Source organism: Scyliorhinus torazame, chromosome 7 (assembly GCF_047496885.1).
Source record: "Scyliorhinus torazame isolate Kashiwa2021f chromosome 7, sScyTor2.1, whole genome shotgun sequence".
Taxonomy (NCBI): domain Eukaryota; kingdom Metazoa; phylum Chordata; class Chondrichthyes; order Carcharhiniformes; family Scyliorhinidae; genus Scyliorhinus; species Scyliorhinus torazame.
In genome coordinates, this window is record NC_092713.1 from 154,419,100 (window position 1) to 154,444,898 (window position 25,799).

The 25,799-nt window shown below is 46.2% G+C and overlaps 1 protein-coding gene across 3 annotated transcripts in view; it reads left to right on the top strand.

The window, feature by feature from the left end:
- The window catches only part of ralgps2 (Ral GEF with PH domain and SH3 binding motif 2), a 677,925-nt gene that overhangs the window by 568,844 nt on the left and 83,282 nt on the right, over positions 1–25,799 (top strand). For 2 of the 3 annotated variants that reach the window (XM_072511682.1, XM_072511681.1), the window contains exon 16: positions 23,628–23,705. The exons of the other annotated variant lie outside the window; for it this stretch is intronic. In XM_072511682.1, coding sequence (XP_072367783.1) covers positions 23,628–23,705 — 78 coding nt within the window. The remainder of the gene's footprint in view (positions 1–23,627; positions 23,706–25,799) is intronic. 3 annotated transcript variants of the gene reach the window in all.

Consider the following 25,799-nt stretch of genomic DNA (forward strand, 5'->3'; position numbering starts at 1 on the left):
CATATTCCTCCCAAACTGCATAGCTCCTCATCCCTTACCATTAAAGATTGACTAGCTCCCGTATCTCTTAAAATTGTGACTGCTTTACCTGCTCCTCCTGATACACATGAGTAAACTTTACCCACACAAGTAAATTCTTTAAAGAGACCTGGCACCTTATCAATCACCTCTTTATCAGGCTGTACAATCTTTTGCACCTCCTTTGCTTCACTTGGGCTTTATTTTACACTTTAACAAACCCCACTGTCTTACCCTGTTTTACCCATATCAGCCTTCCCAGTGTTTTCTTCCAACCCCAACACTGTGACTTTACATGGCCTAGTTTATTCCAATGAAAACATTTGAAACTTTTCATGTCCTTCCACCCTCCTGGATTTCCTTTTTAATCTGAGGTACACTCCTTATTATCTCCCATCAGATCACCTTTGCCTCTACCACTTGAATGTCCCAGTTTCTATCCCTCACAGGCTGAAACTGATGTCGGAAACCAAGCTTTGATTTATGAACGAATTCATCATCGTCTTCCATCTCTGCTGCTATCCTCGCAGTTTTAACCCTCTGCTCTTCCACACGAGTTCTCACTACATCAGGAATTGTTGAATTTGTAAACTCCACAAAAGTATAATTTCTCTGAGAGCTTTCATAAGTTTGGTCTATTTTCAAAGCTCTTATCCACCTATCAAAATTACTCTGTTTGATCCTTTCAAACTCCATGTATGTTTGACCAAATTCTTTCCTTAAATTTCTAAACCTTTGTCTGTAGGCTTCAGGCACTAGTTCATATGCACCTAAGATGGATTTTTTCACCTCCTCATATGTCCCAGATACCTCCTCCAAAAGTGATGCAAACACTTCACTAGCCCTACCTACCAGCTTTGTCTGAATCAGTAATACCCACATGTCTTGTGCCCATTTCATTTGTTTAGCTACCTTCTCAAATGAAATGAAAAAGGCTTCCATCTGGTCTAGCACAGGGCTAAATCACTAGCTTTGAAAGCAGACCAAGGCAGGCCAGCAGCACGGTCCAATTCCCGTACCAGCCTCCCCGAACAGGCGCCAGAATCATAGAATCGTAGAATTTACAGTGCAGAAGGAGGCCATTCGGCCCATCGAGTCTGCACCGGCTCTTGGAGAAGAGCACCCTACCCAAGGATGTTGCGACTAGGGACTATTCACAGTAACTTCATTTGAAGCCTACTTCTGACAAGTGATTTTCATTTCATTACCTCCTTCTCATCAAACCTTGGCACTGCTTGGACCTTTTAAATAGATCCCCATCAAGCCTTCGACTATGATGCTCTTTCTCACTATCCTCATCACTATCCTCCAACTGTACGTTTCCCTTTACGTCCGCCAATTTTTTTATTTTAGAACATAGAACATTGAAAAATACAGCACAGAACAGGCCCTTCGGCCCACGATGTTGTGCCGAACCTTTGTCCTAAATTAATCATAGATTTTCATAGAATTTACAGTGCAGAAGGAGGCCACCCGGCCCATCGAGTCTGCACCGGCTCCTGGAAAGAGCACCCTACCCAAGGTCAACACCTCCACCCTATCCCCACAACCCAGCAACCCCACCCAACACGAAGGGCAATTTTGGACACTTAAGTGCAATTTATCACGGCCAATCCACCTAACCTGCACATTTTTGGACTGTGGGAGGAAACCGGAGCACCCGGGGGAAACCCACGCACACACGGGGAGGACGTGCAGACTCCGCCCAGACAGTGACCCAAGTTGGAATCGAACCTGGGACCCTGGAGCTGTGAAGCAATGTGCTATCCACAATGCAACCGTGCTGCCCTTAAGAACAAATTAATCTACACTATATCATTCTACTGTAATCCATGTACCTATTCAAAAGCTGCTTGAAGGTCCCTAATGTTTCCGACTCAACTACTTCCACAGGCAGGTGCATTCCATGCCCCCACTACTCTCTGGGTAAAGAACCTACCTCTGACATCCCCCCTATATCTTCCACCATTCACCTTAAATTTATGTCCCCTTGTAATGGTTTGTTCCACCCGGGGAAAATGTCTCTGACTGTCTACTCTATCTATTCCCCTGATCACCTTATAAACCTCTATCAAGTCGCCCCTCATCCTTCTCCGTTCTAATGAGAAAAGGCCTAGCACCCTCAACGTTTCCTCGTAAGACCTACTCTCCATTCCAGGCAACATCCTGGTAAATCTCCTTTGCACCTTTTCCAAAGCTTCCACATCCTTCCTAAAATGAGGCGACCAGAACTGTACACAGTACTCCAAATGTGGCCTTACCAAAGTTTTGTACAGCTGCACCATCACCTCACGGCTCTTAAATTCAGTCCCTCTGTTATTGAACGCTAGCACACCATAGGCCTTCTTCACAGCTCTATCCACTTGAGTGGCAACTTTCAAAGATGTATGAACATAGACCCCAAGATCTCTCTGCTCCTCCACATTGGCAAGAACTCTACCGTTAACCCTATATTCCGCATTCATATTTGTCCTTCCAAAATGGACAACCTCATACTTTTCAGGGTTAAACTCCATCTGCCACTTCTCAGCCGAGCTCTGCATCCTATCTGTGTCTCTTTGCAGCCGACAACAGCCCTCCTCACTATCCACAACTCCACCAATCTTCGTATCATCTGCAAATTTACTGACCCACCCTTCAACTCACTCATCCAAGTCATTAATGAAAATCATAAACAGCAGAGGACCCAGAACTGATCCCTGCGGTACGCCACTGGTAACTGGGCTCCTGGCTGAATACTTGCCATCCACCACCACTCTCTGACTTCTATCGGTTAGCCAGTTCGTTAACCAACTGGCCAAATGTCCCACTATCCAAAGCCTCCTTACTTTCTGCATAAGCCTACCATGGGGAACCTTATCAAATGCCTTACTAAAATCCATGTACACTACATCCACTGCTTTACCTTCATCCACATGCTTGGTCACCTCCTCAAAGAATTCAATAAGACTTGTAAGGCAAGACCTACCCCTCACAAATCCGTGCTGAATATCCCTAATCAAGAAGTGTCTTTCCAGATGCTCAGAAATCCTATCCTTCAGTACCCTTTCCAATACTTTGCCTACCACCGAAGTAAGACTAGCTGGCCCGTAATTCCCAGGGTTATCCCTAGTCCCTTTTTTGAACAGGGGCACGACATTCGCCACTCTCCAATCCCCTGGTACAACCCCTGTTGACAGTGAGGACGAAAAGATCATTGCCAACGGCTCTGCAATTTCATCTCTTGCTTCCCATAGAACCCTTGGATATATCCTGTCAGGCCCGGGGGACTTGTCTATCCTCAAGTTTTTCAAAATGCTCAACACATCTTCCTTCCTAACAAGTATTTCCTCGAGCTTACCAGTCTGTTTCACACTGTCCTCTCCAACAATATGGCCCCTCTCATTTGTAAATACAGAAGAAAAGTACACGTTCAAGACCTCTCCTACCTCTTCAGACTCAATACACAATCTCCTGCTACTGTCCTTGATCGGACCTACCCTCGCTCTAGTCATTCTCATATTTGTCACGTATGTGTAAATTAGGCCTTGGGGTTTTCCTTGATCCTACCCGCCAAAGATTGTTCATGCCCTCTCTTAGCTCTCCTAATCCCTTTCTTCAGTTCCCTCCTGGCTATCTTGTATCCCTCCAGCGCCCTGTCTGAACCTTGTGTCCTCAGCCTAACATAAGTCTCCTTCTTCCTCTTAACAAGACATTCAACCTCTCTTGTCAACCATGGTTCCCTCACTCGACCATCTCTTCCCTGCCTGACAGGGACATACATATCAAGGACACGTAGTACCTGTTCCTTGAACAAGTTTCACATTTCTCTTGTGTCCTTCCCTGACAGCCTATGTTCCCAACTTATGCACTTCAATTCTTGTCTGACAACATCGTATTTACCCTTCCCCCAATTGTAAACCTTGCCCTGTTGCACGCACCTATCCCTCTCCATTACTAAAGTGAAAGTCACAGAATTGTGGTCACTATCTCCAAAATGCTCCTCCACTAACAAATCTATCACTTGCCCTGGTTCATTACCAAGAACCAAATCCAATATGGCCTCCCCTCTGGTCGGACAATCTACATACTGTGTTAGAAAAGCTTCCTGGACACACTGCACAAACACCACCCCATCCAAACTATTTGATCTAAAGAGTTTCCACTCAATATTTGGGAAGTTGAAGTCACCCATGACTACTACCCTGTGACTTCTGCACCTTTCCAAAATCTGTTTCACAATCTGTTCCTCCACATCTCCTATTTCTGATTTCAACCCATACTACCTCAGTAGGCAGATACTCCTCGAACTGCCTTTCTGCAGCTGTTATACTATCTCTAATTAACAATGCCACGCCCCCCCCCCCCACCTCTTTTACCACCCTCCCTAATCTTATTGAAACATCTATAACCAGGGACCTCCAATAACCATTTCTGCCCCTCTTCTATCCAGGTTTCCGTGATGGCCACCACATCGTAGTCCCAAGTACCGATCCATGAATTAAGTTCACCCACCTTATTCCTGATGCTCCTTGCGTTGATGTGTACACATTCAACCCATCTCCGTGCCTGCAAGTACTCTCCTTTGTCAGTGTTCCCTTCCCCACTGCCTCACTACACGCTTTGGGGTCCTGAATATCGGCTACCTTAGTTGCTGGACTACAAATCCAGTTCCCATTCCCCTGCCAAATTGGTTTAAACCCTCCCGAAGAGTACTAGAAAACCTCCCTCCCAGGATATTGGTGCCCCTCTGGTTCAGATGCAACCCGTCCTGCTTGTACTGGTCCCACCTTCCCCAGAATGCGCTCCAATTATCCAAATACCTGAAGCCCTCCCTCCTACACCATTCCTGCAGCCACGTGTTCAACTGCACTCTCTCCCTATTCCTAGCCTCGCTATCACGTGGCAGCGGCAACAAACCAGAGATGACAACTCTGTCTGTCCTGGCTTTTAACTTCCAGCCTAACTCCCTAAACTCGTTTATTACCTCCACACCCCTTTTCCTACCTACGTCGTTGGTACCAATGTGCACTATGACTTCTGGCTGCTCCCCCTCCCCCTTAAGGATCCTGAAGACACGATCCGAGACATCCCTGGCCCTGGCACCCAGGAGGCAACATACCTTCCGGGAGTCTCGCTCACGACCACAGAACCTCCTATCTATTCCCCTAACCATTGAATCTCCTACTACTATTGCTTTTCTATTCTCCCCCCTTCCCTTCTGAGCCCCAGAGCCAGACTCAGTGCCAGAGACCTGGCCGCTAGGGCCTTCCCCCGGTAGGTCACCCCCCCCCCCCCCAAACAGCATCCAAAATGGTATACTTGTTTTGAAGGGGAACGGCCACGAGGGATCCCTGCACTGTCTGCCTGTTTGTTTTCTTTCCCCTAACTGTAACCCAGCTACTCTTGTCCTGTGACGTGGGTGTGGTTACCTCCATGTAACTCCTCTCTATCACCCCCTCTGCCTCCCGGATGATCCGAAGTTCATCCAGCTCCAGTTCCCTAACACGGTCTCTTGAGGAGCTGGAGTTGGTGCACTTCCCGCAGGTATAGTCAGCGGGGACACTGGTGGTATCCTTCACCACCCACATCCTACAGGAGGAGCATGCAACTGGCCTAGCCTCCACCCCCTCTTACCTTACAGAATATAACTGCCCTGTGGACCAACTGGACCTCCGCCCTTCGACTCTGCTCCCAGTCAGCTGCACTCTCTGTAAACTCCTGGCTCCCTTCTCGCTCTTTGAGGAAATGTAGGAAATGAAATAAACGGAGCACCTTACTCCCTCCTCACCTAACTCCCTCAGTCACCAAACTCTCACTATAGCACTCAAATGCACCAAATTCAGCCTTCCCTCAGTCACCAAACGTGCACTATAGCACTCAAATGCACCCAAATTCAGCACTCCCTCAGTCACCAAACTCTCACTATAGCACTCAAATGCACCAAATTCAGCTCTCAGTGCAAACAAAGTCTGCACTGTAGTGGATCACTTTTAGACTGTGAATCTAGCCTCTGAAAACTGACCTAATCCAATTAACTAATTAGCAAGCTCCAGCTGCAAGTACCTAGAAGTAGAACCTTTGTTTAACTCTCTCTCTTTATCTTTTTCCCTGATCTGTATCTCCCTTTCTCTTTATTTTTGTTCTGCTAGAGCTATTCTTTCTGTTTTCCTTTCTTCTCTCTCTTTTTCTTTTTCCTCTCTATATCTTTTTCCTCTCTCTCTTTCATATTCAAGCTGCTTTAATTCTTTCTCATGTTCCCTTTGTTTAATTTGTAACTGAATTTTTGCTATTTCCAATGAGTCAAACTGTGCCTCAGGCAATTTAAAATGTTTAGCCACCGCCATAATTACCCCATCTTTTCGCATTTTGTCAGGTAATGTTAACTGCAATGTTTTTGCCAACTCTTAAAGCCTGTTTTTAGTCTCTGTCCATAGGGTACTGCGTGTGACCGTCTCCACCCCAAAAAACTTCAAAGCCTCTGAAAGAGCCATTGTCCACAACACACTCCCTATTTAAACTGAAATACCACCCCTGAAAAGCAACCACAATATGCTCACCCCTCACTGTCTTTAAGTTCACTAAGCCAATCCAATAGATAGACTTTTATCCCCCTCGAACCCCCAATTTGTTATGGGCCAGGGTTTAGAGAACCCCAAAGTGTATCATGGAGTTCACCTGACCCACGACTTTTACTAGGTTGTGGTATGGGGACCACACGGCCCACTCTACAGGTGTGGTGTAGTGGAAATTTAAAAGTAATTTTTAAAGCAAAACAATGTTTATTCTATGAACTCAGTTAACCTTTTTAAAACATGCAGTGAAAATCTTAGCAACCATCAATTGAAATGCACCCCCCAAAGAATACAATATTTTAAGTAATCCTTAAACTTTCCTTTTAACATTCATAAGACAAAAATCCTTTTTACAGAAGCACATCAGGTTTAAATTCTCTACTGAGAGCAGTTATCACTCTGAATTCACCAAATGATCTAGAGATAGTCTTTAGATGGCAGAGAGATCGAAATTACACCTTCTTTGGCTGGCTTCATCTCCAACACTAAAACGAAACCAAAAAACACAGACACACCCAAACTTTTTCTCAAAACGAAACTAAAAAGCAGAGCCAGAGCTCAGCTCCACCCACACTCTGACATCACTGCAGCCACTTGAGCAGACAAACATTTTTTAAAGTGACATTCCCATGACAGTAGCACTAGCGGGAGCTGTAGATACAACTATATAAGGCAGTGATGCTAGACCTTAGGGGAGGCGTGTATGCAGGAGATAGCTTGTGAAGGTCAGAAGAGCAGATAGTGTGAGTGAGGTTAGATTATAGTGTACGCCAGTAATGAGATTAGTAGTATATGAGTGGAGTTAGATGTTATTGATCAGTTGTGTATTCTTAAGGACTAAGTATCGTATCCCTGTTTAGTGGTGTAAATAAAAGCATTGCTTTGTTTAAATTGAAAGTTATTCTGTGGTCTTTGTGAACACTACACCAACCATCCTGAAATAAGCAACACAAAAAACACCACAGAGGTATTGGAAGTTTTAGTGGGCTTAAAAGTGGATAAATCCCAAGGTCCGGATGAATTATATCCCAGGCTCCTATGGGAGGTAGGGATGCAAATTTTCAATTCCTGTCTGGCCACAGGGGGGTTCCAGAGGATTGGAGGAAAGCTAATGTTGTTCCATTTTTCAAGAAGGGTGGGAGAGCTCAGCGGCACGGCGGCACAGTGGTTAGCACTACTGACTCCCGGCGCCGAGATCCCTGGTTCGATCCCAGCTCTGGGTCACTGTTCGTGTGGAGTTTGCACATTCTCCCCGTGCCTGGTTGGGTTTCACTCCCACAACCCAAAGATGTGCAGGGTAGGTGGATTGGCCATGCTAAATTGCCCCTTAATTGGAAAAAATGAATTGTGTACTCTAAATTTATTTTTAAAGAAAGAAGGGTGGTAGATCTAAACCAGGGAATTACAGACCAGTGAGTCTCACATCAGTGGTAGGGAAACTATTGGATGAAATTTCTCAAGGAGAGAATTAATCCCCACTTGGATAGGCAAGGTTTAATCAGGGATAGTCAGCATGGCTTTTTCAGAAGGAGGTCATGCCTAACAAATTCAATTGAATTTTTCGAGGTGGCGATCGGGTGTGTAGATGAGAGTAATGCAGGAGGTAGTTTATATGGATTGCAGCAAAACCTTTGAGAAGGTCCCACGTGAGATACTGACAAAGAAAGTAAAAGCAGCATGGGATCCAGGGTAACTTGGCAAGTTGATTCCAAAGCTGGCTTAGTGGTAGGAGACAGAGAGTGGTGGTAGAAGGCTGTTTGTATGACTGGAGGCCAGTGTCCAGAGCCATACCACAGGGATCATTGCTTGGTCCTTTATTGTTTGTGATATTTAGAAACAATATAGATGAGAACGCGGCAGGGTGGGGGTGGGGGGTGGGGGGGGGGGGCGGAGGGATGATAAGTAAGTTTTTTTTAAAGAAATTCTGATTATGGGGCAGTTTAACATGGCAATCCACCTACCCTGCACATCTTTGGGTTGTGGAGGTGAGACCCTCGCAGACACAGGGAGAAGGTGCAAACTCCACACGGAAAGTGATCTGGGGGCGGGATCGAACCCAGGCCCTCGGCGTCGTGAGGCAACAGTGCCAACCACTGCACCATTGTGACGATTCGGTGATAACTAGGTTTATGGATGACAAAAAGATTCACCTGAGGAAGGAGCAGTGTCCCGAAAGCTAGTGATTCGAACCAAACCTGTTGGACTTTAACCTGGTGTAGTAAGACTTCTTACTGTGCTCACCCCAGTCCAACGCCGGCATCTCCACATCATGACAAAAAGATTGGCAGGGTGGTTGATAGTGAGGAAGAAGATCTTGGGTCGCAGAAAGATATAGACAGGTTGGTCAGATGGGCAGATCAGTGACAGATGTAATTTAATCCTGAAAAGTGCATTTTTGTTTTCTTTGGAAAGAGTATCAAGATAAGGGAGTACTCAAAGAATGGCAGGACACATGGAACCTCAGAGGAACAGAGGGATCTTTGGATGTTTGTCCACAGATCCCTGAAGGTGGCAGGACAGGTTAACAGAGTAGTTAAGAAGGAGTGGAGGACACTTCCCTTTATCAATCGTGGCATAGGTTATAAGTACGAGATTATGCTGGAGCTGTCCAAAACTTTGGTTATGCCACAGCTGGAGTACTGTGTGTAGCCCTAGTCGCCACAGTATAGGAAGAATGTTATTGCACTGGAGAGGGTGCAGAGGAGATTCTTCAGGATGCTGCCAGGGATGGAGCATTTGAGTCATGAAGATAGGCTGGATAGGCTTGGGTTGTGTTCTTTAGAGTCGAGAAGGCTGAGGAGGAATCTGTGGTGCATACGATTATGAGGGGTAAGGAAAGGGTGGATAGGGAGCAGCTGGTCCCCTTAATCGAAGGGTCAATAACGAGAGGGCATAATTTTAAGATGAGGAGCAGGAGGTTTAGAGAGGATTTGAGGAAAAGTCTTTTCATCCAGAAGGTCGTGGGAGTCTGGAATGCACTACCTGGGAGGGTAGTAGAGGCAGGAAACCTCACAACTTTTAAAAGTACGTTGATGAGCACTTGAAGTGTCATAACATTCAAGACTGTAGGCCAAATGTTGGGAAGTCGGATTGTAGTTTTGTTCAATTGGCCAAAGGGCTGCTTCTGTAATGTGTGATCCTATGTGCGTGACCGTCTGGACGCATTGCGCTCAAGTGCGGTGCAGCCGGTAAATGCCGGAGAGGTCTCCCGTGGGTTCCCAAGCAGCCTTCACGCCTCGTGGAATCTACCCAATTCCTGCAAGGCGTCAGAGTCAGAATCCCGCCCAAAAGGGGCAGGACCAAAAGGCATGCCGTGAAGTCAGTTTTAAACCGACTTTGCCGAACTTACCCGGGATCTACCAGCCTCCTGGGATGTACCAGCCTCCCCAGCGAGGCCGCAGCCGGGCACCGTTCAGCACTGGTCCACACAAACGTGGACCAGGTGGAACCGCACCCGGGGTGTTTCCCGGGCTATTGGAGACACCTGGGTGGTCAGGATCAGTGCATGGCACCCCCCCCCCCCCCCCCCCCCGGACCCTTCCCCTGGAACGTGAGCTGGCACTGCCATCCTGGCACTGCCAAAGTGCCCAGGTGGCACGGCTTCCCATCCACCACCTTAAACATTCATTCCCTACCTCAATGGGCGAGGAGCTGTGGAAGGTGGCAGAGATCAACAGAGGTCTGAGGGCCAAAGTAGAAAACCTGGAGAATATTCACGAAGGCAAAGTCTGAGGATCGTAGATGTACTTGAGGGGGTGGAGGACTGGAGGCCTACAGAGCACTTCCCTGACATGCTGGCCAAGTTGGGGACTGGGAGTATCCATCCCAGTACGAATTGGGACAGGGCCCACCCATCGCTCTGGCCAAAATCAACATAGAACAGTACAGCACAGAACAGGCCCTTCGGCCCTCAATGTTGTGCCGAGCACTGTCCGAAACCAAGGTCAAGCTATCCCACTCCCTGTCATTCTGGTGTGCTCCATGTGCCCTTCCAATAACTGCTTGAAAGTTCCTCAAGTGTCCGACTCCACTATCACAGCAGGCAGTCCATTCCACACCCTAACCCCTCTCTTGAGTAAAGAACCTATCTCGGATATCCCTCCTATATCTCCCACCCTGAATCTTATAGTTATGCCCCCTTGTAACAGCTACATCCACCCGAGGAAATAGTCTCTGAATGTCCACTCTATCTATCCCCCTCATTATCTTATAAACCTCTATCAAGTCGCCTCTCACCCTCCTCCGCTCCAAAGAGAAAAGCCCAAGCTCCATCAACTTTTCTTCATAAGACCTATCCTGCAAACTAGGCAACTTCCTGGTAAATCTCCTTTGCACCCTTCCCAATGCTTCCACATCCTTCCTATAATGAGGTGACCAGAACTGCACACAATACTCCAAATGTGGTCTCACCAGGGTTATGTATAGTTGCAGCATAACCCCGCGGCTCTTAAACTCAAGTCCCCTGTTAATAAATGCTAACACACTATAAGCCTTCTTCACAGCTCTATCCACTTCGAGTGGCAACCTTCAGAGATCTGTGGACATGAACCCCAAGATCTCTCTGTTCCTCCACATTCCTCAGAACCCTGCCGTTGACCCTGTAATCCGCATTCAAATTTTTTCTACCAAAATGAATCACCTCGCACTTATCAGGGTTAAACGCCATCTGCCATTTTTCGGCCCAGCTCTGCATCCTATCAATGTCTCTTTGCAGCCTACAACATCCCTCCACCTCATCCACTACTCCACCAATCTTGGTGTCATCAGCAAATTTACTGACCCACCCTTCAACCCCCTCCTCCAAGTCATTGATAAAAATCACAAATAGCAGAGGACCCAGCACTGATCCCTGTGGTACACCGCTGGTAACTGGTCTCCCGTCTGAAAATTTTCCATCCACCACCACCCTCTGTCTTCTATGTGATAACCAGTTACTTATCCAATTGGCCAAATTTCCCTCTATCCCACACCTCCTTACTTTCTTCATGAGCCGACCATGGGGAACCTTATCAAACGCCTTACTAAAATCCATGGAAACGACATCAACTGCTCTACCTTCATCTACACACTTAGTTACCTCCTCAAAGAATTCAATCAAATTTGTGAGGCAAGACCTACCCTTCACGAATCCGTGTTGACTATCCCGGATTAAGCTGCATCTTTCCACATGGTCATAAATCCTATCCTTCAGGACCTTTTCCATTATCTTCCCGACCACCGAAGTAAGACTAACTGGCCTATAATTATCTGAGTCATTCCTATTCCCTTTCTTGAACAGAGGTACAACATTCGCCACTCTCCAGTCCTCTGGCACTATCCCCGTGGACAGCGAGGACCCAAAGATCAAAGCCAAAGGCTCTGCAATCTCATCCCTTGCCTCCCAAAGAATCCTTGGGTATATCGCATCTGGCCCAGGGGACTTGTCGACCCTCAGGTTTTTCAAAATTGCTAATACTTCCTTCCTCAGAACATCTACTTCCTTCAGCCTACCTGCCTGAATCACACTCTCATCCTCAAAAACATGGCCCCCTCCTTTGTGAACACTGAAGAAAAGTATTCATTCAACGCCTCTCCTATTTCTTCTGACTCCGTGCACAAGTTCCCACTACTGTCCTTGACTGGCCCTACCCTCACCCTGGTCATTCTTTTATTTCTCACATAAGAGTAAAAAGCCTTGGGGTTTTCCTTGATCCGACCCGCCAAGGACTTCTCATGCCCCCTCCTAGCTCTCCTAAGCCCTTTTTTCAGCTCATTCCTTGCTACCTTGTAACCCTCAAGCGACCCTACTGAACCTTGTTTTCTCATCCTTACATGCTCTTCCTTTTTCCTCTTGACAAGACATTCAACCTCTTTTGTGAACCATGGTTCCCTCACATGGCCATTTCCTCCCTGCCTGACAGGGACATGCCTACCAAGGACACGCAGTATTTGTTCCTTGAACAAGCTCCACTTTTCATTTGTGCCTTTCCCTGATAGTTTCTGTTTCCATCCTATGCTCCCTAATTCTTGTCTAATCACATCATAATTACCCCTCCCCCAATTATAAACCTTGCCCTGCCGTATGGCCCTATCCCTCTCCATTGCAATAGTGAAAGACACCAAATTGTGGTCACTATCTCCAAAGTGCTCTCCCACAAACAAATCTAACAGTTGGCCCGGTTCATTACCCAGTACCAAATCCAATGTGGCCCCCCCTCTTGTTGGCCTATCCACATATTGTGTCAGGAAACCCTCCTGCACACACTGTACAAAAACTGCCCCATCCAAACTGTTTGACCGAAAGAGGTTCCAATCAATATTTGGATAGTTAAAGTCACCCATGACAACTACCCTGAGACCTCCACACCTATCCATAATCTGTTTTGCAATTTCTTCCTCCACATCTCTATTATTATTTGGGGGCCTATAGAAATCTCCTAACAATGTGACCGCTCCTTTCCTATTTCTAACTTCACCCCATATTACCTCAGTAGGTAGATCCCCTTCAAACTGCCTTTCTGCAGCCGTCAAACTATCCTTGATTAACAATGCTATTCCTCCACCTCTTTTACCACCTTCCCTACTCTTACTGAAACATCTATACCCCGGAACTTCCAACAACCATTCCTGTCCCTGTTCCAACCATGTCTCCGTAATGGCCACAACATCGTAGTCCCAAGTACCAATCCACGCTCCAAGTTCACCTACCTTATTCCGGACGCTCCTTGCATTGAAGTAGACACACTTCAACCCACCTTTCTGTCTGCCGGTACACTCCTGCGACCTTGATACCCTCCTCAGTACCTCACTACTCTCGACACTGGCTTCTGGAACATAGCTCTTTTTCCTAGCCCCCTGACATATTAGTTTAAACCCCCCCGAAGAGCCGTAGCAAATTTCCCTCCCAGTATTGGTGCCCCTCTGTTTCAGGTGCAAACCGTCCTGTCTGTACAGGACCCACTTTCCCCAGAATGTGCTCCAATTACCCACGTACCTGAAACCCTCCCTCCTACACCATCCCTGCAGCCACATGTTTATCTGCACTCTCTCCCTGTTCCTCACCTCACTAGCACGTGGCACTGGCAACAGACCAGAGGTGACAACATGGTTTGTCCTGGCTCTCAGCTTCCACCCTAGCTCCCGAAATTCCTATTTTAAATCCCCGTCCCTTCTCTTACCTATGTCGTTGGTACCGATGTGCACCACGACTTGTGACTGCTCCCCCTCCCCTTTAAGGATTCTGAACACATGGTCCGAGACGTCACGGACCCTGGCACCCGGGAGGCAACATACCATCCGTGAGTCTCTTTCGCTGCCACAGAACCGTCTATCTGTCCCTCTAACTATCGAGTCCCCATAACTATTGCTCTCGTGCTCTCCCTCCGTCCCTTCTGAGCCACAGGGACGGACTCAGCACTGGTGATCCGTTCACCGTTGCTTACCCCTGGTAGGTCGTCCCCCTCAACAGTATCCAAAACGGTATACTTGTTACTGAGGGGAACGACCACAGAGTATCCCTGCACTGACTGCTTCCTCCCAGCCTCTCTCACCGTCACCCATCTACCTTGATTCTTCGGAGTAACTACATCCCTGAAGCTACTATCTATGACCACCTCTGCCTCCCGAATGATCCAAAATTCATCCAGATCCAGCTCCAGTTCCCTAACTCAGTTTCTGAGGAGCTGGAGATGGGTGCACTTCTCACAGGTGAAATCAGCAGGGACACTCCTCACCTCAAACATTCTGCAGGAGGAACATTGCACTACTTTCCCTGCCATCCCCTCTAGATAAAAGAAGAAAAAGAAAGAAAGAGCTTACCTGTTATTCACTCTACCCCTTAGGTTAAAGGAGGTGGAAGGGTGGGGGACACTACAAGTATAGTGTCTAGGGTTTAGAAACTGCCCAACTTAAATATAGGTAAAAATAAAACACTTAACCAGCAACCACTGCGCCCCACACGAGAACAGCAATCAGCTGTTATGGACCTGCGCAAACAATTTAAATCTTTACTACTTACCCAGCAGTCACTCTGTCCTCACTCCGACCGGATTCGGCTGGAAACTCCCAACAGTAAGTTTTTTTGAAAATTTACTCCACTTCTCAGCAAGGACTCACTCAGCAACCACTGCGCCCCGCACGATAACACCTCAGGGAAAAGAAAAACTACTTACCAGTCACCAGCCAATCACTTAACTGCAGGCTGTGACGTCACGGTTCAACATCTTTCTACTTCTACCTGCCCTCGAGTCTCCCTCTTGATCTTTACTCGGCTGGGATCCTTACAGTGATTGTCTTTTTTTTTTGGTTAGAGGAGGAGGTAGGGAGGGAAACACTGAAGAAGTGTTTCGGGTTTAACTGTCACTTGATAACAGCTCCTCCACAAACCACCTTCAAGATACGGTGAACGCAATGCACTGATGCAGATTTTCCCCGCAACAGCCAATCAGCAGTTCCGCTCTACTGCCCTCTGCTGGATGCTTGCCTTCACTTGAACACCTAGGGAGTCTTGCTCAAGTACAAATCAAGGACGAATGGACGGCCAAGAGCTGTGATTGCCTGTTTTTACAATTTTCAAGTGCAGGAGATGGTGCTGAGGTGGTCAAGCAGAAGTGGGAGGTGGAGTCGGACAGAAATGGTGTACGGATATACCAGGACTTAACAAAGGAGCTAACAAGGAGACGGGCCTTTGGTCGAGCTAAGGTGGTGTTGTATAAACGCAGCATGCGTGATTTTTTTTGTGTGGTCTAACCAGCGAAGCTGAGGGTTAAGCACAACTACTACTTTGAGGCAGAGGCGTTCGTGAAGGCAGAAGTCCTGCGACTGGACTGAATTTGGACTTTGATGGTTTTTGACTGGGTTTTTCCTTTATGCTGATCTTTCCCGTTGTGAATGTTATGGGTAACTGTTTTGTGAAATATATGTTTGGGCTGGGGTGGTTTGGCCGTTGGGATTTACGGATGTTTGGGTTTTATGGTTTGTTTGGGCGTAAGGTGTTGGAAGTTTCGAAGAGGTGGGTATGGGGGACTTTGGAGTGGGTGTGTTTTTCGGTGTGGGGAAGGGGCTCTGGCAGGCGCCTCTGTGTTAGCAAACGTATTGTTGGCTAGTGAATGGGAGTGAGGTGTGGGGAGGAGCCACTGTCATTGGAACCTGTATGGGCAGGTTTCGATGGGCCTGCGAGGTGTAAATGGTGGGGGATGGGGGACGATACTGGGTGAGGTCTTTTCAAGAGGAGGGGGGGGGCGGTGGTGATGGTGACTAGGTCTTGGGCTGGGTCTCGCCTGCTCGGCGGGGCCTGGGATGATGGTCATGGCCGGGGGGGATGTGGAGTGTGTGAGGGTTGGGGGGACCAGTGAAGAGAGTGCGAGTTTTCTCGCACTTAAAAGGTCTGAAAGCTTCGTAGAGCTGTTACAGGAGACCCATCTGAGAGTAAAGGACCAGATGAGGCTGAGGAAATCTAGTGGTAAGCTGGAGGTTTGGGAGAAGATTCAGGTAACCGGTCTATAGTTTTCTACTTTTTCTCTCCCTTTCAACTAAAGATTCAGCAAAAGGGCACTAAAAATCAAACAAAAGAGGAAAGATAAACTATTGAAGGAAACTAGCAGGAAATATAAACACTGATACCAAAAGCTGCTATTTGTTCATAAAGAGGAAGAGAATAGCAAAAGTAAATATTGGCCCTTTAGAGGATGACACTGGTGAGGAAATAATAGGGAACACAGAGATGGCAGAGGCCCTGAACCAATATTTTGCCTCTGTCTTCATGGTAGAAAATAATAAAAAATGTCAAAAACTACAGTTAATACAGAGGAACTTGGTACAATAACCATCACTATGGAGTCGTTATTGAATAAACAGATGGGATTAAAGGCAGATAAATCCCTGAGACCTGATGGCCTGCACCCTAGGGAATTAAGGGAGGTGGGAGCGGAGGTGCAGGGGTGGGAATGGAAGGGTTGCCATTCCAGGTAGCGACAACTCATTTTAGGTATTGGGGGTGCAGATGGCGTGGGACTGGGCACGACTCCGCAAACTTAATTTCACAAGCCTGGTGGGGAGGGTGAAGGAGAACTTGGTGAGATGGGATAGTCTCCCCTTAGAACATAGAACATTACAGCGCAGTACAGGCCCTTCGGCCCTCGATGTTGCACCGACCTGTGAAACCACTCTAAAGCCCATCTACACTATTCCCTTATCGTCAATATGTCTATCCAATGACCATTTGAATACCCTTAGTTCTGGCGAGTCCACTACTGTTGCATGGAGGGCATTCCACACCCTTACTACTCTCTGAGTAAAGAACCGACCTCTGACATCTGTCTCATATCTATCTCCCCTCAATTTAAAGCTATGTCCCCTCATGCTAGACAACAAACAAACAAAGAACAAAGAAATGTACAGCACAGGAACAGGCCCTTCGGCCCTCCAAGCCCGTGCCGACCATACTGCCCGACTAAACTACAATCTTCTACACTTCCTGGGTCCGTATCCTTCTATTCCCATCCTATTCATATATTTGTCAAGATGCCCCTTAAATGTCCCTATCGTCCCTGCTTCCACTACCTCCTCCGGTAGCGAGTTCCAGGTACCCACTACCCTCTGCGTAAAAAACTTGCCTCGTACATCTACTCTAAACCTTGCCCCTCTCACCTTAAACCTATGCCCCCTAGTAATTGACCCCTCTACCCTGGGGAAAAGCCTCTGACTATCCACTCTGTCTATGCCCCTCATAATTTTGTATACCTCTATCAGGTCGCCCCTCAACCTCCTTCGTTCCAGTGAGAACAAACCGAGTTTATTCAACCGCTCCTCATAGCTTATGCCCTCCATACCAGGCAACATTCTGGTAAATCTCTTCTGCACCCTCTCTAAAGCCTCCACATCCTTCTGGTAGTGTGGCGACCAGAATTGAACACTATACTCCAAGTGTGGCCTAACTAAGGTTCTAGACATCGCCATCCGAGGAAAAAGGCTCTCACTGTCCACCCTATCCAATCCTCTGATCATCTTGTATGCCTCAATTAAGTCACCTCTTAACCTTCTTCTCTCTAATGAAAACAGCCTCAAGTCCCTCAGCCTTTCCTCATAAGATCTTCCCTCCAGACCAGACAACATTCTGGTAAATCTCCTCTGCACCCTTTCCAATGCTTCCACATCCTTCCTATAATGCGGCGACCAGAATTGCACACAATACTCCAAATGCAGCCGCACCAGAGTTTTGTACAGCTGCAACATGACCTCATGGCTCCGAAACTCAATCCCTCTACCAATAAAAGCTGACACACCTTACGCCTTCTTAACAACCCTCTCAACCTGGGTGGCAACTTTCAGGGATCTATGTACATGGTCACCGAGATCTCTCTGCTCATCCACACTGCCAAGAATCTTACCATTAGCCCAGTACTCTGTCTTCCTGTTATTCCTTCCAAAATGAATCACCTCACACTTTTCTGCATTAAACTCCATTTGCCACCTCTCAGCCCAGCGCTGCAGCTTATCTATGTCCCTCTGTAACTTGTAACATCCTTCCGCACTGTCCACAACTCCACCGACTTTAATGTCATCTGCAAATTTACTCACCCATCCTTCTACGCCCTCCTCCAGGTCATTTATAAAAAAGACAAACAGCAGTGGCCCCAAAACAGATGGTTGTGGTACACCACTAGTAACTGGACTCCAGTCTGAACACTTCCCATCAACCACCACCCTTTGTCTTCTTCCAACTAGCTAATTTCTGATCCAAACTGCTAAATCACCCTGAATCCCATGCCTCTGTATTTTCTGCAGTAGCCTACCGTGGGGAACCTTATCAAACGCTTACTGAAATCCATATGCACCACATCAACTGCTATACCCTCATCCACCTGTTTGGTCACCTTCTCAAAGAACTCAATAAGGTTTGTGAGGCACGACCTACCCTTCACGAAACCGTGTTGACTATGTCTAATCAAATTATTCCTTTCCAGATGATTATACACCCTGTCTCTTATAAACCTTTCCAAGATTTTGCCCACAACAGAAGTAAGGCTCACTGGTCTATAGTTACCGGGGTTGTCTCTACTCCCCTTCTTGAACAAGGGGACAACATTTGCTATCCTCCAGTCTTCTGGCTCTATTCCTGTAGACAAAGATGACTTAAAGATCAAAGCCAAAGGCTCAGCAATCACCTCCCTAGCTTCCCAGAGAATCCTAGGATAAATCCCATCCGGCCCAGGGGACCTATCTATTTTCACCCTTTCCAGAATTGTTAACACCTCCTCCCTATGAACCTCAAGCCCTTCTAGGCTAGTAGCCTGAATCTCAGTATTCTCCTCGACAACATTGTCTTTTTCCTGTGTGAATAGTGACGAAAAATATTCATTTAACACCTATCTCCTCGGACTCCAAGCACAACTTCCCACTACTGTCCTTGACTGGCCCTACTCTTACCCTCGTCATTCTTTTGTTCCTGACCTATCTATAGAAAGCTTTAGGGTTATCCTTGATCCTACCTACCAAAGACTTCTCATGTCCTCTCCTGGCCCTTCTTAGCTCTCTCTTTAGCTCCTTCCTAGCTAACTTGTAACTCTCGAGCGCCCTTACTGAACCTTCATGTCTCATCTTTACATAAGCCTCCTTCTTCCTCTTGACAAGTGTTTCGACTGCATTAGTAAACCACGGTTCCCTTGCTCGACCACTTCCTCCCTGCCTGACAGGTACATACTTATCATGGACACGCAGTAGCTGTTCCTTGAACAAGCTCCACATTTCCATTGTGCCCATCCCTTGCAGTTTTCCTCTCCATCCGATGCATCCTAAGTCTTGCCTAATCGCATCATAATTGCCTTTCCCCCAGATATAACTCTTGCCCTGTGGTATATGCCTATCCCTTTCCATCACTAAAGTAAACTTAATCGAATTGTGGTCACTATCACCAAAGTGCTCACCTACCTCCAAATCTAACACCTGTCCTGGTTCATTACCCAGTTCTAAATCCAATATGGCCTCGCCTCTCGTTGGCCTATCTACATACTGTGTCAGGAAACCCTCCTGCACACATTGGACAAAAACGGACCCATCTAAAGTACTCGAACTATAGCGTTTCCAGTCAATATTTGAAAAGTTAAAGTCCCCCATAACAACTACCCTGTTGCTTTCGCTCCTATCCAGAATCATCTTTGCAATTCTTTCCTCTACATCTCTGGAACTTTTCGGAGGCCTATAGAAAACCCCTAACAGGGTGACCTCTCCTTTCCTGTTTCTAACCTCAGCCCATACTACCTCAATCGACGAGTCCTCATCAAACGTCCTTTCTGCCACCGTAATACTGTCCTTGACTAACAATGCCACCCCTCCCCCTCTTTTACCACCTTCCCTGAGCTTACTGAAATATCTACACCCCGGCACCTGCAACAACCATTCCTGTCCCTGCTCTATCCATGTCTCCGAAATGGCCACAACATCAAAGTCCCAGGTACCAACCCATGCCGCAAGTTCACCCACCTTATTCCGGATGCTCCTGGCATTGAAGAAGACACACATTAAACCACCTTCCTGCCTGCCGGTACACTCCTGCAACTTTGAAACCATACTCACGACCTCACTTACTCTCAACCTCCTGTATACTGGAGCTACAATTCAGGTTCCTAAACCCCTGCTGAACTAGTTTAAACCCTCCCAAAGAGCATTAGCAAATTTCCCCCCCACGATATTGGTACCCCTCTGGTCCAGGTGTAGACCATCCCATTTGTAGAGGGCCCACCGACCCCAGAATGAGCCCCAATTATCCAGAAATCTGAAACCCTTCCTCCTGCATCATCCCTTAACGCTGTTGAAATACCTGAATCACATGAACAAAAGCAGTTCAAGAAAGCAGCCAACCATCACCTTCTCAAGGCCAATTACGAATGGCTTGCCATGCCAATACGTGTGAATGGTTATATCCTGTGAATGCTTTTGATTTCACAGTCTTTTTCTGTTTGTTGCTCTGAACCAGGAATTAGGGAGATACTGTAAATTGCAATTCAGATTGAACATTTGTAGCCAGCAGAATGTGCCAGTAGTTTTAGCCCATGTGCCTAGGTTACATTTGACCAAGGTGAAAGGACAGTGTTGACCCAACCACTAGGCCAATCGTGCTCCTTATGTTGTATTTATCACAAAATCGAGGCAAGTGTGTCTATAATGGATTAGTTTCAAAATCATAGATTTTTGTCTGATGACTCCAAAGAATGATTAATAATAATAATCTTTATTAGTGTCACAAATAAACTTACACTAACACCGCAATGAAGTTACTGTGAAAATCCCCTAGTCGCCACACTCCAGCGCCTGTTCAGGTACACAGAGGGAGAATTCCTAATGTCCAATTCACCTAACAGCACGTTCTTGTGTTTTTTTCAATGCTCACGATGTTATTTCCACTATTATTCTACTGATGTTTCCTGCTTTTAGAATGGCCTTTTTTAAGAGCTCTCAGTGGCAGTATATGTGAACACTAATGAGCAGCATTTTGTGATAACTCTTGGAAAGTTGCACGTGTATGCAATTGTACCATAAAGTAGTAGAATATGAAAACAATCCCAAGGTTACCCAGTCATGTCTGGTAGAAAATGCTGAACGCATATTGCAGGACTATCGTGAGGGAAAATTTGTTTCTACAGAGCCACTTGGTTGATTCAGAAATAAAAGCAAAATATTGTGGATGCTGGAAATCTAAAATACAAACACAAAATGCTGGATTAACTCAACAGGCCTGGCAGCATTTGTGGAGAGAGAAACACAGTTAACATTTTGAGTCCATTGACCCGTCTACGGAACTAAAAGGGATAGAAATGTGATGAATTATATACGGATAGAGGGAGGTGGGGCAGATTGTAAAGTCAGTGATAGGTTGGAGCTTTATTTTTTTAAAATTATCTTTATTGTCACAAGTAGACTTACATTACAATGAAGTTACTGTCGACACATTCCGGCGCCTGTTCGGGTACACAGAGGGAGAATTCCTAATGTCCAATTCACCTAACAGCATGTTTTTCGGACTTGTGGGAGGAAACCGGAGCTCCCAGAGGAAACCCACGAAGACACAGGGAGAACGTGCAGACGCCGCATGGACTGTGACCCAAGCCGGGAATCAAACCTGGAAACCTGGTGCTGTGAAGCAACAGTGCTAACCACTGTGCTACCTTGCTGTCCAAGGAATGATTGGCAGAAATGTAATGTACATGAGACATAGGGCTGTTAATGGTGCTATTAGGGACCAAAGAGTGTTAATAGTGGCACAGGTAGGATAACAGAATGTGTTACTAGGAAAGCAGAGGTCAGTGCTCAGTGAGGGCAAAATTGAACAAGAGATAGTGTCCATGTGGGGGAGGGGTGAGTAATATTGGACAAGCAAGGGAAACAATACAGAAAATCAAAGGGGGGGAGGTGGAGTTAGATGGATGGGTAACTTCACAGCTTAAAAGTGTTGAAGTCCATTTTGAGTCTAGAGGACCGTAACGTGCCTAATCTGAAGATGAAGCATTGTTATTCCAGTTTGAATTGTGTTCGCTGGAGCATTGCACCAGGTCGAGGACAAATATGTGGTCATGGGAGCAAGGTGTTGAGTTGAAATGGCAAAGGACTGGAAGGTGTGGTCATGCTTGGGAACAGGGAAGAATGGGGGACCTGTTCATCGACGGGACGTTTGCGAGCCTAGGGGCACTGGAGGAGAAGTTTGAGTTACCCCCGGGAAATGCCTTTAGATATATGCAGGTGAGGGCTTTTGTGAGGCGACAGGTGAGGGAATTCCCATTGCTCCCGGCACAAGAAGTTCAAGATAGGGTGATCTCGGGTGTATGGGTTGGGGAGGGCAAGGTGTCGGAAATACACCAGGAGTTGAAAGAAGAGGGGGAAGCGCTGGTAGAAGAGTTGACGGGTAAATGGGAGGAGGAGCTGGGGGAGGAGATCGAGGAAGGTCTGTGGGCTGATGCCCTAGATCGGGTTAATTCCTCCTCGTGTGCCAGGCTCAGCCTGATACAATTTAAGGTGGTGCACAGAGCGCACTTGATGGGGGCGAGGTTGAGTAGGTTCTTTGGGGTGGAGGACAGATGTGGAAGGTGCTCAGGGAGCCCGGCGAACCATGTCCATATGTTTTGGTCATGCCCGGCACTGGAGGGGTTCTGGAGAGGAGTGGCGGGAGCAATATCTCAGGTGGTGAAAGTCCGGGTCAAGCCAAGCTGGGGGCTAGCAATATTTGGAGTAATGGACGAACCGGGAGTGCAGGAGGCGAAAGAGTCCGGCATTCTGGCCTTTGCGTCCCTAGTAGCCCGGCGAAGGATCTTGCTAATGTGGAAGGAGGCGAAGCCCCCCAGCCTGGAGGCCTGGATAAATGATATGGCTGGGTTCATAAAGTTGGAGAGGATTAAGTTCGCCTTGAGAGGGTCTGCGCAGGGGTTCTACAGGCGGTGGCAACCGTTCCTAGACTATCTTGTGGAGCGTTAGAGGAAGGTCGGTCAGCAGCAGCAGCAACCTTGGGGGGGGGGGGGCGTCCTGGGAAGGGGGGGCTGCCTGGGAGGCTGGATGAGCAAGAGATAACATGAAGGGTTGGGGAAACTGGCACGTACGGGTGAGGGCCAGTGTACAAAGCTGTGTAATTATATCATTTTGCCATGTATATATCTTGCTCTGCGCGATTTCTCGTTTTTTTTTTGTTACGAGGTGGGGGGTTTATTGTTTGTAAGGGAGAAAAATTGTGTTTAAAAAAACTAATAAATATATTTTTTATAAAAATGCTTGGGAACGGGAAAAAGATGTTCTGCAAAGTGGTCAGTCTATGTTTACTCTCCCCGATGTAGAGGAGAATACATTGGGAACAGCGAATACAGTTGATTCAAAGTGTCACTTACAGAAGCCTCAAAGCTCTCTGCCCTCCACAGCCCCCCACCCCCCTCCCCCTCCACACCCCAACTTATCGGAATTAAGTGGAGAAGAGCCTCACAATAAGAATCTGTATACTGCCTCAAATATTGGAGTGGTTTCTTGCAACTCAAATGTTGAAAACCAAGAGAATATTTTGAGCATTGCCATTTTTTTCAAACTGATAATAAAATTCTGCAGGAACCGGCTTTATTATACTCTCTGCCCAGTGCCACGGGTTGGAAGGAATGGCTATCGAAGTCACTTGAAGGCGAACAGGTAGCAATTTATTTTATAAAGGAGTCAGATATCACTTCTCTTTCCAGGGTGTAAAATCAGGTGAAGGAAACAACACTAACCCAGATCATTGATTGTTTTCTCTCTCAAATCAGTTTACTAATGTGGAGATGGTTCTTAAAATTTGTGGTGCCTTCTTTCACTTTAATTTGATGTACATCTGATCCCAAGGTTTTGATTCTTTTTGATTTGCCTCACATTCTGATTTGTTTCTTGTGCCGAAAATAATATGTTACTGTTAAGAGTACAAGCAATTGATTTAGAAATATAATAACTCAGAGACATTCAATTCAGGGAAACTGTTATTGTAGATTCTACGATGATGAAGCACTTTTTCATATGAAATGTATAAAAAGTTTCCATTTAAATGCTCCTGCTTTGTCAGATTTTGCAATGGCACTGCATTGATAAAATCTTTATTTGGTGTACATCCGATCCCAAGGTTTTGATTGTACTTGATTTGCCTCACCAAGAGACACCAGAGATAACCTCCTTGTTACCCCACTTCTACACACATTTTCCAGAAGAGGTCACTGGATAAAGAACAGAAACTGATTCACCAAACTTACTTCAGTACTTCATTCATTTAAAGGATTTTCTGGCTCTGCCAGCAGCGACCATCATTGCTGCTCTCCAAATTTTCCTGTCCCGCTCACAATGATGCCCACCATTGGCGGGGACAGAAAATCCATGCCAATGAGCTCAATTGAGTCAGTCAGACTGAGAAGACCCCAGCTTCAGTTCCTCGATTATATTGAGGTACCTGATCTTAGCAGGGAGGTGCTGCAGATCCCTTCTGCACTCCAAGCTAGGGTTCCTTCTCCTAAACACGTTCCGGTGATCCCAACTGGAAAAAGCATGCATGTGGATTCAAGTGACAGGAATATGGGCTTGATGAAGTGATCCTAAAGTCGAATAACATGTTGACACCCACCAGGCTGGGTCACTTGGGCAAGCCACATAAGGGCTCTGATGCCCACAAAACGGTATCCCAGCCGGGGTCTGTGCTTTCAAGAAAGGATGAGACTGAATTGGAAAGGGAAACAAATGACTTGTTCTAGAATCAATTCTACTTTGTTAATAAAGAAATTATTCTAACTTCCAAACAATCAAACAGTCAAATAATTGTGTTTGGTACGGGCTATTATTGAAGTAAAATGTTTCCAGAAAGAGTCGAGGTAAATTTTAAAATATCTATATCACATATACCAACACCACACTGTTTACTTCATTGAAGGATTAATTGACTCTCATTAGTGGTGACTAATTCATGGTCAGTTCTGGTAGATTTACTTTCAGAGTGTTATGGGCCAGGACTTAGAAACTCCAAAGTGTATTATGGAGTTCACCTGGCCTACAACCTTTATGTTGAATTTGGCTAGGATGAGCACAAAAGCCTTCGCCTCAGGTGTGATTCATCAGACTCCCTAGACACTTTAATCAAAACAAGGTTTATTCTAAGAATATAGTTAACATATATATATCTATAAATACAGTAAACAGTTTTATCAATTACAAAAACATAAAGACACCACACAGCTACAGTAATCTACATATAACACTTAATGAATCCCCCCTTAACTGTTCCAATTCAATAACAAAATCCAATAAACCAAACTCCTATTCAAGGGCATGGGCCAGCACACTGCATTCTCACTTGAATGGGGCTGGCCCTTTCCTTAAAATTCTGATCCAGTCTCAACCAGCAGATTCAAACTCCTTCCGGAAAGCAAACTATATCTTTTAAGGTACCAAGACAGGTATCCACAACCAATGGTTTTTTTAACTAACAAATAGAGAGAAACAGGCAAAACACTTCTTTTCTTTTTCTGAGTCAAAACTGAAACTGAAACCAAAACTCCTCACAGCCACAGCCCAGCTCCACCCACAAAATGACATCACTGAAGCCATATGATGAGACAAAAACCTTTATTAAAGGGACACTCACATGACAAGAGGAAAAGGTGTTAAGCTTTTGCAGTGCTGTCCAAAGTCTTGTTAAAACACAGCGTAAAGTGAAGAGTGAATATATGACTTTTAAATTGGTAGGTAATCTTGAACGAGTGAACTACAATG